At 39.5% G+C, this 11,664-nt stretch overlaps 1 protein-coding gene across 3 annotated transcripts in view; it reads left to right on the forward strand.

Moving 5' to 3' along the window:
- Znf565 (zinc finger protein 565) overlaps positions 1-4,940 on the forward strand; it is a 15,600-nt gene extending 10,660 nt beyond the window's left edge. For all 3 annotated transcript variants that reach the window (XM_048791163.1, XM_015497173.2, XM_015497174.2), the window contains 3 exons: positions 172-298; positions 980-1,075; positions 2,962-4,940. In XM_048791163.1, the coding sequence (XP_048647120.1) occupies positions 1,054-1,075; positions 2,962-4,229 (1,290 nt within the window). In that variant the 5' untranslated portion in view covers positions 172-298; positions 980-1,053 and the 3' untranslated portion in view covers positions 4,230-4,940. The remainder of the gene's footprint in view (positions 1-171; positions 299-979; positions 1,076-2,961) is intronic.
- Positions 4,941-11,664: the final 6,724 nt, after the last annotated feature.

Here is an 11,664-nt window from a genome sequence, read left to right on the forward strand (position 1 = left end):
GGGAGGGAGCAAGGGAAGGAACAAGGGAGGGAGGAAGACAAAATACTCTAGAGCACCTCTGGGCACAAAAAAAAAAAAAATTTATCAAAGCAATGTATTTTGAAGTTTTTCTTCTAAAAAGTGGGGGAAAGTCCTTTAATTTACTAGTAAGGCATGGGTTTATTGTTTCAGGGATTGGTGACATTCAGGGATGTGATCATAGAGTTCTCTCAGGAAGAATGGAAGTGCCTGGAACCTGCCCAGAGAGACTTGTACAGGGATGTGACTTTGGAGAACTTCAGTCATTTGGTCTCACTAGGTAAGGCTAACGTATCACACAGGGACAGACAGGAAACGAGGAACCCAGGAACTACAGCAGCGGGAATTATCTGTTTCCACCTCTGGCCCAAAGAAGTAAAGAGCAAACTGTGCCATTGGAGATGATGAGAACTAGAACCACAGAGAAGGGCCCAGCCAGCAGCAACTGTAGCCTCCTCCAGAACTTCCAGGTCAAAGGAAAGAGGGAGAGAGCTAAGAAATATCCTGTACTCAGCCTTCTGCCCGCTGACCTGCTGATGCTTTTCATCTGTCAAACCCATGGGAAATCACAGAGTAGGGAAGATATAGACCTTATAAGTAGGCTGTGTGGGGCACAGGGCCTGGCACAGAGAAGGACTAGTATCAAGGAATGGATGGGTAGGGAAGGAGAGGGTTAATGGAGTACAATAACCATAGATATCTAATCCAAATAATTCAGGACTAGCCTTCTGGAATTCCTAGTCTCCTTCATTGTGGATTTCTAGGGCAATTTACAAGTTTCTGACTGAATTTATGTCCCATTATCCCATTATCCCACATTTTGTGGAATTAAAAATGTGTCACTATCCTGACAACCTTCACACCTTCCTCCTTACAATTTCCTCAGTTCCATAGCAACAGATGCACTGGTTTTCAATTTTGGACCAGTATCATCATGGCCTATTTCTTTTTCTATAAACAGGTCTTTCCATTTCTAAACCTGATGTCATTTCCTTATTGGAGCAAGGGAAAGAGCCATGGATACTTGCAAATGATATGACAGGACCATGGTACCCAGGTGAGTAAGGGCTGATCTAGTGGGAAAGACCATGGGGATTACAGCCCAATGGGTGAGGCAACTGGTAACTGTAACTTGAGGCATTGTTGGAAAGTGCTCAAAGCCCTGCTGCAGAATAAAGGCCTGGGATACTAAGATGTGAAGAGCAAAGACATTGTCGGCCTCAACTGTTCTTTCTTCTCTCATTTGTCCCATTTCAAAAAGGAATTTGCCCTTTTCTTCCCTCGTGACTGCCTTTTTACCTGTACTTTAGATCCTTTTTTCTGCAAGTGTCTTTATGCCTTAGAAAAACTTGTTTTCTTAAAATTGCTTCTCGTTGCAGGACATAGTGGCACATGCAATCAGGGAGGCTGAGGCAAGAGGATTTCAAATTTGAGGAAAGTCTGGGCAACATAATGAACCCCACCATCTCAAAAAACAATAAAAAAGCACAAACAATAAAATAGAGCTGCCTTATCTATTTAAAATGTCCATGCCAGGCATGGTGGCACATCCCTGTAATCCCAGCAGCTTGGGAGGCTGAGGCAGGAGGACTGTGAATTTAAAAGCCAACCTCAGCAACTTAGCGAGGCACTTAGCAACTGATACTCTGTCTCTAAATAAAATATAAAAAAGGGCCGAAGTTGTGGCTCAGTGGTTAAGCACTCCTCGGTTCAATCCTCAGAACCTAAATAAATAAATAAATAGGGGCCTGGGATATAGCTCAGTTGGTAGAGTGCTTGCCTTGCATGCACAGGCCCTGGGTTCAACCCCCAGCATCACAAAAATAAATAAATAATAAAATAAAATGTCCATGATAGGCAAATTCACAGAGTGATTTCCCAGGGCTGAAGAAAACAGAGAATGAGGAGTGACTGCTTAATGGGGCATGGGTTTTCTAATTGAGGTGATGAAATGTTGTTAGACTCGATAGTGGATTATGCTACAAACCACTGTTGTGTATTTCAAGAACATTTAAATGGGGGCCGGAGAACTAGCTCAATGGTAGAGTGCTTGCCTTGCATGCATAAGACTCTGAGTTCAATTCCCAGCACTGGAAAAAAATGTTTTGTTTTTGTTTTTTAAATATTTATTTTTAGTTGTAGTTGGACATAATACCTTTATTTCAGTTATTTATTTTTATGTGGTGCTAAGGATTGAACCCAGGGTCTCGCATGTGCTAAGCGAGTACTCTACCACTGAGCTACAAACCCAGCCCTGGAAAAAAATATTTTAATGGGAAAATTTATGTTATGTGAATTTTATTTCAGTTAAAAATATAGATGCCAGCTACAGTGATGCACACCTGTAATCCCAGAAAATGAAGGGGCTGATGCAGGAGAATCACAAGTTCTAGGCCAGCCTCAGCAGTTTTAAGTACTTTTAAAGAATGGATGTGGCTTAGTGGTAAAGCATCCTGGGTTCAATTCCCAGTACCAATAAATAAGTAAATAGATAAATACACACATACACATGCACACACCTTGGCCCTAGTCTGCAGATTTTAATTCAGTCTAGGGTGATGCTTGAACATTTGTATTGTTAAAGGGCTTCCTGAATGAGTCTGATCCATATCAAAGTTGAGAACCCTGGCTTAATGTTTTCTTGTCCCTTCTAGTACCATATGAGCTCTTATCATGTTTGTGCTTTCCTGTGCTTTTTAGAAATTGCTTAATAAGGGTTAGAGATGTGGCTCAATGGTAGACCACTTGCCTAGTATGTGCAGGGCCCCAAGTTCAATCCCCAGCACTGAAAAAAAGGAAATAAATTGCTTAATAATTGAGAGACTTTTATAAAAACATTTACTTTTTACAGTTATTATTTTCATTTTGTCTTCCTATTTTACTATAGAATTTTATTTCCTATAGAAGAGAACAGTTCACATTTACTTTTCTCTTGTTTTTCAGACTTGAAGTCCAGGTATGAGGCATTTCCACAAAATGATATTTTTGAAATAAAGTCATTCAACTGGGAGGTAATGGAAAGCCTTAAATATTGCGATCTTCAGGGCTCCAGTTTTAAAGAAGACTGGGAATGCAAAAGGCAGTTTGTGAGACAAGTAAATCAGGAGTGTTATTTCAAGCAAGTAGAAATCGCCTTTGAAAACATCCCCACTTTGGAGCATCACACATCTCTCACTCTACCTCAGCACAGTAGGACCAGTAAGAAACTGATTGAATGCAATGAATGTGGGAAGGCATTTGGCCGAGGCTCACACCTTATTCAACATCAGAAAACTCACACTGGTGAAAAACCCTTTGAATGTAAGGAATGTGGGAAGGCCTTTAGTCGTACTTCACACCTTGTTCAGCATCAGAGAATTCATACAGGTGAGAAACCTTATGACTGCAAGGAATGTGGGAAAGCCTTTGGTCGTACTTCAGAACTTATTCTACATCAGAGACTTCATACTGGTGTGAAACCCTATGAATGTAATGAGTGTGGAAAAACCTTTAGGCAACATTCACAACTTATTCTGCATCAAAGAACTCATACAGGTGAGAAACCCTATGTATGTAAAGACTGTGGGAAGGCTTTTATTCGTGGCTCACAACTAACTGTTCATCGGAGAATCCATACAGGTGCTAGACCCTATCAGTGTAAAGAATGTGGGAAGGCATTTAGACAGCATTCACAACTGACCGTACATCAGCGAATCCATACTGGGGAGAAACCCTATGAGTGTAAGGAATGTGGAAAGGGCTTTATCCATAGCTCGGAAGTTACTCGACATCAGAGAATCCATTCTGGGGAGAAACCCTATGAATGTAAGGAATGTGGGAAGGCCTTTAGACAACACGCTCAGCTTACTCGGCATCAGAGAGTTCATACTGGTGACAGACCCTATGAATGTAAGGACTGCGGGAAGGCTTTTAGTCGTAGTTCATACCTTATTCAACATCAAAGAATTCATACAGGTGACAAGCCCTACGAATGTAAGGAATGTGGGAAGGCTTTTATCCGTGTTTCACAGCTGACTCACCATCAGCGAATTCACACTTGTGAAAAACCATATGAATGCAGGGAATGTGGAATGGCCTTCATTCGTAGTTCACAACTTACTGAACACCAGAGAATTCATCCTGGCATCAAGCCTTATGAATGCAGAGAATGTGGGCAGGCCTTTGTTCTTGGCTCACAGCTCATTGAACACTACCGAATTCATACTGGTTAGAGTGTTAAGGATATAGAAGAGATTTTGGGTGGAGTTCACACCTGGCTTAATATTAGATCATTTTTAATGTAATTAAAGTCAGAAAACTTTGATTTGTCACTTTCATTATGGAACATTAGAGAACTCATATCAGAAGAAAATTCAATAAATGTGGAAATTCTTTTTGCCTCACTGTTTATTAAGCATCAGAGAACATATGCTTAAAAAAGAAAAGAAAAAGTTAATATGAATTTAGAAAGGCCTTCTGTTACTACTCAAAAATCTGTTAAACTTCTGAGATTTACAAATAGAAACTGATCAAATTAGAATATTTTGTAGCTGGGCACAGTGGAGCAAGCCTATAGTCTCAGCTACTCATAGGATAAAGCAGAAGGATCTCTTGAATCCAAAGGTTGGAAACCAACCTGGGCAACTTAGCAAGACCACACCTCCAAAAATATATATATATATATATTTTTTGTGTGAATGTGCCTTTTGTCTTTTGTCATAGTATAGACCTTACTTGACATTGTTGTTATTCCACTGATTACTAACATTGTAGGATTGGATAAATTGTGCGATCTCTTTCCTTTATTTGTTAAAAAAAATTAAATGGTGATGATTATACGTATCTAATAGAGCTTTCATGGGGACTAAATCAGATATTTTACATAAGGCCTTGTAAAGAATATCTTGTACATTTATGTGTTCAATAAATATTAGCTATTGTCATTAATTTTTATTATCAGCCAGGCATAGTGGCACATGCCTATAATCCCAGAGATGGAGGAGACTGAGAGAGGAGGATCACAAGTTCGTGACCGATCTCAGCAACTTAGCATGTGAGACCCTGTCTCAAAAAACAAAAAGGGTGGGCTGGGTTTATGACTCAGTGATAAAGAGTGCTAGCCTAGCATGTGTGAGGCACTGAGTTCGATTCTCAGCACAGCATATAATAAATAAAGGTCCATTGACAATTAAAAAAAATTTTTAATAAAGTAAAATAAAAAGGGTGGCACATGTCTATAATCCCAGCAGCTCAGGAGGCTGAGGCATGAGGAACATGAGTTCAAAGCCAGCCTCAGCAATAGTGAGGCACTAAGTAATTCAGTAAGACCCTGTCTCTAAGTGAAATACAAATGGGCTTGGGATGTGGCTCAGTTGTTGAGTGCCCCTGAGTCCAATCCCCATACCAAAAAAAAAAAAAAAAATTATCACTATTATTATTGAGTACACTAGAGGAGGGCTTATAAATTTATCAAAAGCATTTATAATCACTTGTTTAGATAATTAATTCTGCAAAAGAGTAACAAAGTCATAATTGTCACAAGAAGGCCTTCATTCAAAAGGTTAGAAAGTCAGAATAGCCAGGCAGGGTGGCTCACCTTTGTAAATCGAAGGACTCCAAAGGCTGAGGCAGGAGGATGCAAATTCAAAGCCAGCCTGGGCAATTGAGCAAGGCCTTGTCTCAAAAAGGGCTGCAGGTGTAGCTAAGTGGTAGAGTACTTACCTGGCATGTGCCATGCCTTGGGTTCAATCCTAGTACTGCAAAATAAATAAATTAATTTTTTAAAAATAGAAAGAAACAATGGACTTCATATAAAGGTTGTTTATTTAATAATAATAGACTATTTACAAGTGTGATCTAGGAAAAATAATGACTAGGCAGGGGATGAAGTCTTTTAAAATACTAAGTGTGGGGGCCTGGGGTTGTGGCTCAGTGGTAGAGCACTTGCCTAACATGCATGAGGCACTGGATTTGAGCCCCAGCACCACATAAAAATAAATAAATAAAAATACTGTGTGAATATTTTAATTATTTGATAATATATTTTAATCCAATCTCTCAAGAGATTGTATTTTTACAATATAAGTTGGTTCAAGAAGATGTGGAATACCTGAATAAATAAGTAATTCTAGTACTGATGGGGGCAGACAGATGGAAGGTTAAGGGAATAATTCTATAAAATGGGCCCACTGTGCCAACCCCCACATGTACATGCTCTTTTCCAAGAAGCAATTTACTTGCAGCCCTGCTTGGCTTAAAGGGACAGGATGTGTCACATTCCTCAGCAAACTACCTGTTACCTGCAGGAGAAATTCAGGCCTGAAATAATGTCAAGAGGAACCCAAGTTACCCTGAAGTGGGGAGACTTTTGTGACTCTTTTCACAGACTAGATCTGGAAACTCAGGGAGATAAGGATAATTCCTCCTAACCATAAAATCTGTTAAGAATTACAGTTAAGAATGCAACTAGAACCAGTCAGCATGGGCCAGGGTAACCTTGAGTTGTCATGGCAGTCAGGACTTGAAAGTCTGATGTCATCCTGCTGTCAGTCAGAAGTCTAGAAGTGGACCTGGGCAGGACTCTGGAAACTTAGCTCTGAGATCCCCAATAAAACTGGACTACAGGTGAGGCACACTGTCCCTCTCCTCTCTGAGAAGACCCATTCTCTCTCTCGTGAATGTCCTCTCTCCCTTTTCCTATCCTTTCAATAAACTCCTGCCTGTTACTGATCCGGAAACCCAGGGAGATAAGGATAATTCCTCCTACTCATAAAATCTAAGAATTTATGGTTAAGAATCCAATTAGAACCAGTCAGCATGGGCCAAGGTGACCTAGAGTTGTGATGGCAGTGGGGGAAAAGTCTGCTCACAGTAACACATGTTCAAGGATAGTCCCAGCAGCTTAGCAAAATCCTCAGTAATTCAGTGAAACCCTGTCTCAAAATAAAAAATAGAAAAAGACTGGGGCATGTAGCTTAGTGGTAAAGTGGTAAAGTGTCCCTGGGTTCATTCCCTAGAACCAAAAGAATTCTTCAAGGAACAGATAATCCCTAAGGAAAACCTCCCAATTCATTTTCAAAGCTAAATAAAGTTCCAACTAAGCAGGGGAGGATAATGGAATATCCTACACGTTAGTAACTCAATTTTAATTCTAGAACTACATCTTAACCCAAAACCAAAACTTATAAACTGCCAAGAAAAAAAACTGAAGATACCCTGTTCCCATAATACCCCCTCCTCCAAGGTCCCTAAATATAAAATTCTGTTATCACCCAGCCACCTGCACTCAAGGTCAATTCTAGATTGCTGCACTCAAGGCCATTTCCAGCTTGCTCTTGTTCCTTGTTAAAAAAAAGAAGAAGAAAAAGAAAAAAAAGCTACAAAAACCCTATTCACATAACTCTGGCTGCTGCACCACTGTACTGGGCAGCTTGGCAGGCTTCTCCTGTCAATAAATTTGCTTTCTGACAATAAGACTCTGTCTTGAGAGATTTCTTAGAGTGTTCTATTCTAACGGGGGACAACTTCATATACTACAGTTCCCAAAAAGCAATTATAGATCACTGTCATTTGTGAAAATAAATAAAATTTCTGTTTATCTAATCCAATACTTTATTAAAAATAAGGAGCTAGAGCCTGGCATGGTGGTGCATCCTATAATCCCAGTGGCTCGGGAGGCTGAGGCAAGAGGATCATGAGTAAAAGCCACCCTCAGCAACTTAGCAAGGTCCTAAGCAACTCAGCGAGAGCCTGTCTCTAAATAAAATACATAAAAGGGCTGGGATGTGGCTGAGTTCAATCCCCAGTACTAAGGAAAAAAAAAAAATCTTAATGGAATGTCTGGAACTTCACCTGTTCTGTGTTAATTATGTTTTCAGAATTTTGACATTACAACAATAAGAAAAAGATCCTTGATTTAACCCCAATGACATCTGGATCAAGGTGTGTGAGTAAACCTTAGGAAGGTCAAGAAACTCATCCTTTTAGCTCTTGAGATTGCCCAGCAGTATTTGAGGCAAAAGTCCTATTGTACTTGTGGTTTTTTTTTTTGTTTGTTTGTTTGTTTGTTTGTTTTGAGGGGACTACTGGGGATCGAATCCAGGGACACTTAACCACTGAGCCACATCCCCAGCCCTTTTTATATTTTATTATTTTGAGACAGGGTCTTGCTTAGCACCTACCTCCCTGTTGTTGAGGCTGGCTTTGAACTCATGATCCTCCTGCCTCAGCCTCCTGAGCTGCTGGGATTATAGGAATGCACCACTGCACCTGGAGTGATTATTTTTTTAAAACATTTTTTTAACACAATGCCTTTATTTTATTTTATTTTTCTATGTGGTGCTGAGGATCGAACCTGGGTCCCGCCTGTGCTAGGCGAGTGCTCTACCGCTGAGCCACAATCCCAGCCCTGGAATGATTCTTGATACTCTCTTTACCCCTTTCCCACTCAGTTACCATTTATCAAATGATCACTAAGAGCAAATTGTTGTCCAGATTTTAAAATTTAATAAACAGACATACACATAACATGCTCTATAAAAGTTTTTTACACCTTGGTAGCAAATTTCTATACATGATTATATTTACTAAAATATTAGTTTTGCTTGGATTTTTTTGTTTTGATTTGGTTTAGTATTGAAGATTGAGCCCAGGGGTGCTTTACCACTGAGCTACAACCCCAGCCTTTTTCATTTTTTATTTTGAGACAGGGTCTCACTAAATTGCTGAGACTGGACTAGAACTCACTAACATCCTCCTGCTTTAGCCTCCCAAATAGCTGGGATATAACCTATAGGTATGTGCCACCATATCAATACATACATAGCTATTGCTTCATTCTCTCTCTCTCTCTCTCTCTCTCTCTCTCTCTCTCTCTCTCTCGAGGCGGGGGGGTCAGATGCAGTGCTGGGGATGGAACCCAGGGCCTTGCATATGCCAAGTGCACACTGTAACACCAAGCTACATCCCATGACCCACTTCATTCCTTTATAACAACTGCTTATTATTCCTCTATATGTGTTTTATAATTTATTTAACCCTATTAATTTAGGCTTTTTTCATGTGTGTTTCTCTTTTAAACTATCTTTTTTTTAATATTTATTTTTTAGTTGTAGTTGGACACAATACCTTTATTTCACTTATTTATTTTTTTGTGGTGCTGAGGATCAAACCCAGGGTCCCGCACCTGCGAGGCGAGCGCTCTACCGCTGAGCCACAACCCCAGCCCCCAAACAATCTTATAGCAAACATTTTCCTTGCACATAAAGAATTCGTACTAGTGGTATATCTTTAAGATAAATTTCTAAGACCAGCTATCTGCCACAAAATGTTCTAAATTCACCTTGCTGACTTCCTGCTTCCCATTGACGTAACCATTTTCTAAGAAATCCTCTTTCCTTTGGTACTTTACCAAATGGTACTTGAAAAAAACATGTTGGAAGGGGTGCTTTATGCCCCTGGTTGGCCTTTTTTTTTTTTTCCTAACCATTTGCTTGTTTTTGAATACATATATAAAATTTGCCTGGAGATTACATAAGAAACAGCATAGGTTTCTTGGTCTCTAGAAAGAAACTCAAAGGTTCACGTGAGAAAGAAGTCCATTTTTCTTTTATGAATTTTCAACCATGTGAATGTGTGATCCATTCATCAACTGAATGACTAAAAATTTACCAAACACACTGGTGCATGCCTGTAATCCCAGAGACTTGGGAAACAGGCAGGAGGATCACAAATTTAAGGCCAGCCTCAGCACTTAGACCCTGCCTCAAAATAAAAATAAATAAATAAAATTAAAAGGAATGAGGATGTAACTTAGTGGTAAGGCACTCTGGGTTCAAGCGCCAGTGCCACAAACAGAAAATTTAAAGAATTCAAAAAGCAAGTCTTCAAAAGGATTAGAGTTGTGGGAAGGTCCAGTGGGTCAGGAAGTTGTTCTACGCATACCACAAGATGGCAGCAGAGAGACACCAAAGCTAGGTTCTGGGCTCTGGAAGGCTGCGTGGGGTCAACAGGCAACTTTCTGCTGGCTTCCCTCCATGGTCTTGTGTGACTGTGGCAGATCTAAATCATCCCTAGATTCCTGACCTACAGAAACTGTGAGATAATAAATATTGTTTTGAGCTGCTACATTTGGGGTTAATTTGTTACTGGGTAAAAGATAACTAATGTACATAATAACATTGCATCAAAAAATTTTTGAAGCCAGGTGTGGTGGTGCACACCTGTAATCCTAGCGGCTCAGGAGGCTATAAAGCAGGAGAATCAAAGAGAGTTCAAAGCCAGCCTCAGCAAAAGTGAGGCGCTAAGCAACTCAGACCCTGTCTCCAAATAAAATACAAAATAGGGCTGGGAATGTGGCTTAGTGGTTTAAGCGCCCCTGGGTTTAATCCCATTATTTTTTTTAAATATGTATTTCTAAAATATAACGCAGTGGAGCACACCTGTAATTAGCAACTAGGGAGGTTGAGACAGGAAGATCTCAAGTTCAAACCAGCCTAAGCAATTTAGTGAGGCCCTAAGCAACTCAGTGAGATCCTGTATCAAAAAATAAAAAGTGTTGGATATGTCGCTCAGTAGCTAAACACCTCTGGGTTCAATCCCTGGTACCAAAAAAATGAGCATAAAGTAAAACAAATGACTCTTTAAAAAAAACAACAAAAATTGCAATGTCACATATAAAAATTGAGGGTTATTGAATTTGTTCCAATATTCATGCAGTTTAATTAATGACACATGCTGAAGTACTTGGGGAAGAATACTGTTATCTCTGATTTACTTTGAAATGCATCAAAAAAGAGTAGAGATTAATGGAAAAAAAAAACAGAGGCATTCATGGCTCGATATAATGATAAAACAAATTTAGCAAAATATTGTAGAGTCCAGGTGGTGAGTATGAGTGTTTATGATTCCTTTACCTTTTCTGTGTCTTTGAAATATTTCATAGTAAAATATTGAGGAAAAAAATCAATCATGGTTCACATTCCACTTGTCTGAAAAGTGTCATAATTTTATAAACCGTTCATATCAAGATTCAAATAAGATCCATATGTTGAGTTTGGCTGGAATACAGGTACTGTGTCCTTTAAACCACAGTATTTTGTGCCTTTTGGTTTTGGCAACTGAATCTTTCTATTATGACTATACTGCATTTGAGCCCATTTGTCCCAGAAGTTGGCAAAAACCATTCTTACATGAGACCTGTACAATGGTTGCGGCAGCACCTTGATTTGGGCTCCCTGACTTTATAAGGATGTGTTGACTACTTTATTCCTCCAGGGCACCTTCATAATAACAGCTTTCCTCCAAGTAGTTCAGTTTTTTAGATGTTCTGAGAGTTATTCTGGAAGACCAGCCCAGAAGCAGAAAGAGCCCCACACCCAGGGCATTAAGCAGTTGCCATCTTGAGATTATTTATTTATTTATTTATCAGTGATTGAACCCAGAGGCCTTAACCACTTAGTTATATCCCCAGCCCTTTTTCATATTTTATTTAGAGACAGGGTCTTGCTGAGTTCTTTAGGGCCTTGCTAAGTTGCTGAGGCTGGCTTTGAACTCATGATCCTCCTGCTTCAGTCTCCCAAGCCACTGGGGTTGCTATCTTGAGATTAAAAAATATATATATATATATATATATATATATATATATATATATATATATATATATATATA

The sequence above is a fragment of the Marmota marmota genome, unplaced genomic scaffold (genome assembly GCF_001458135.2).
Source record: "Marmota marmota marmota unplaced genomic scaffold, marMar, whole genome shotgun sequence".
Classification (NCBI taxonomy): Eukaryota; Metazoa; Chordata; class Mammalia; order Rodentia; family Sciuridae; genus Marmota; species Marmota marmota.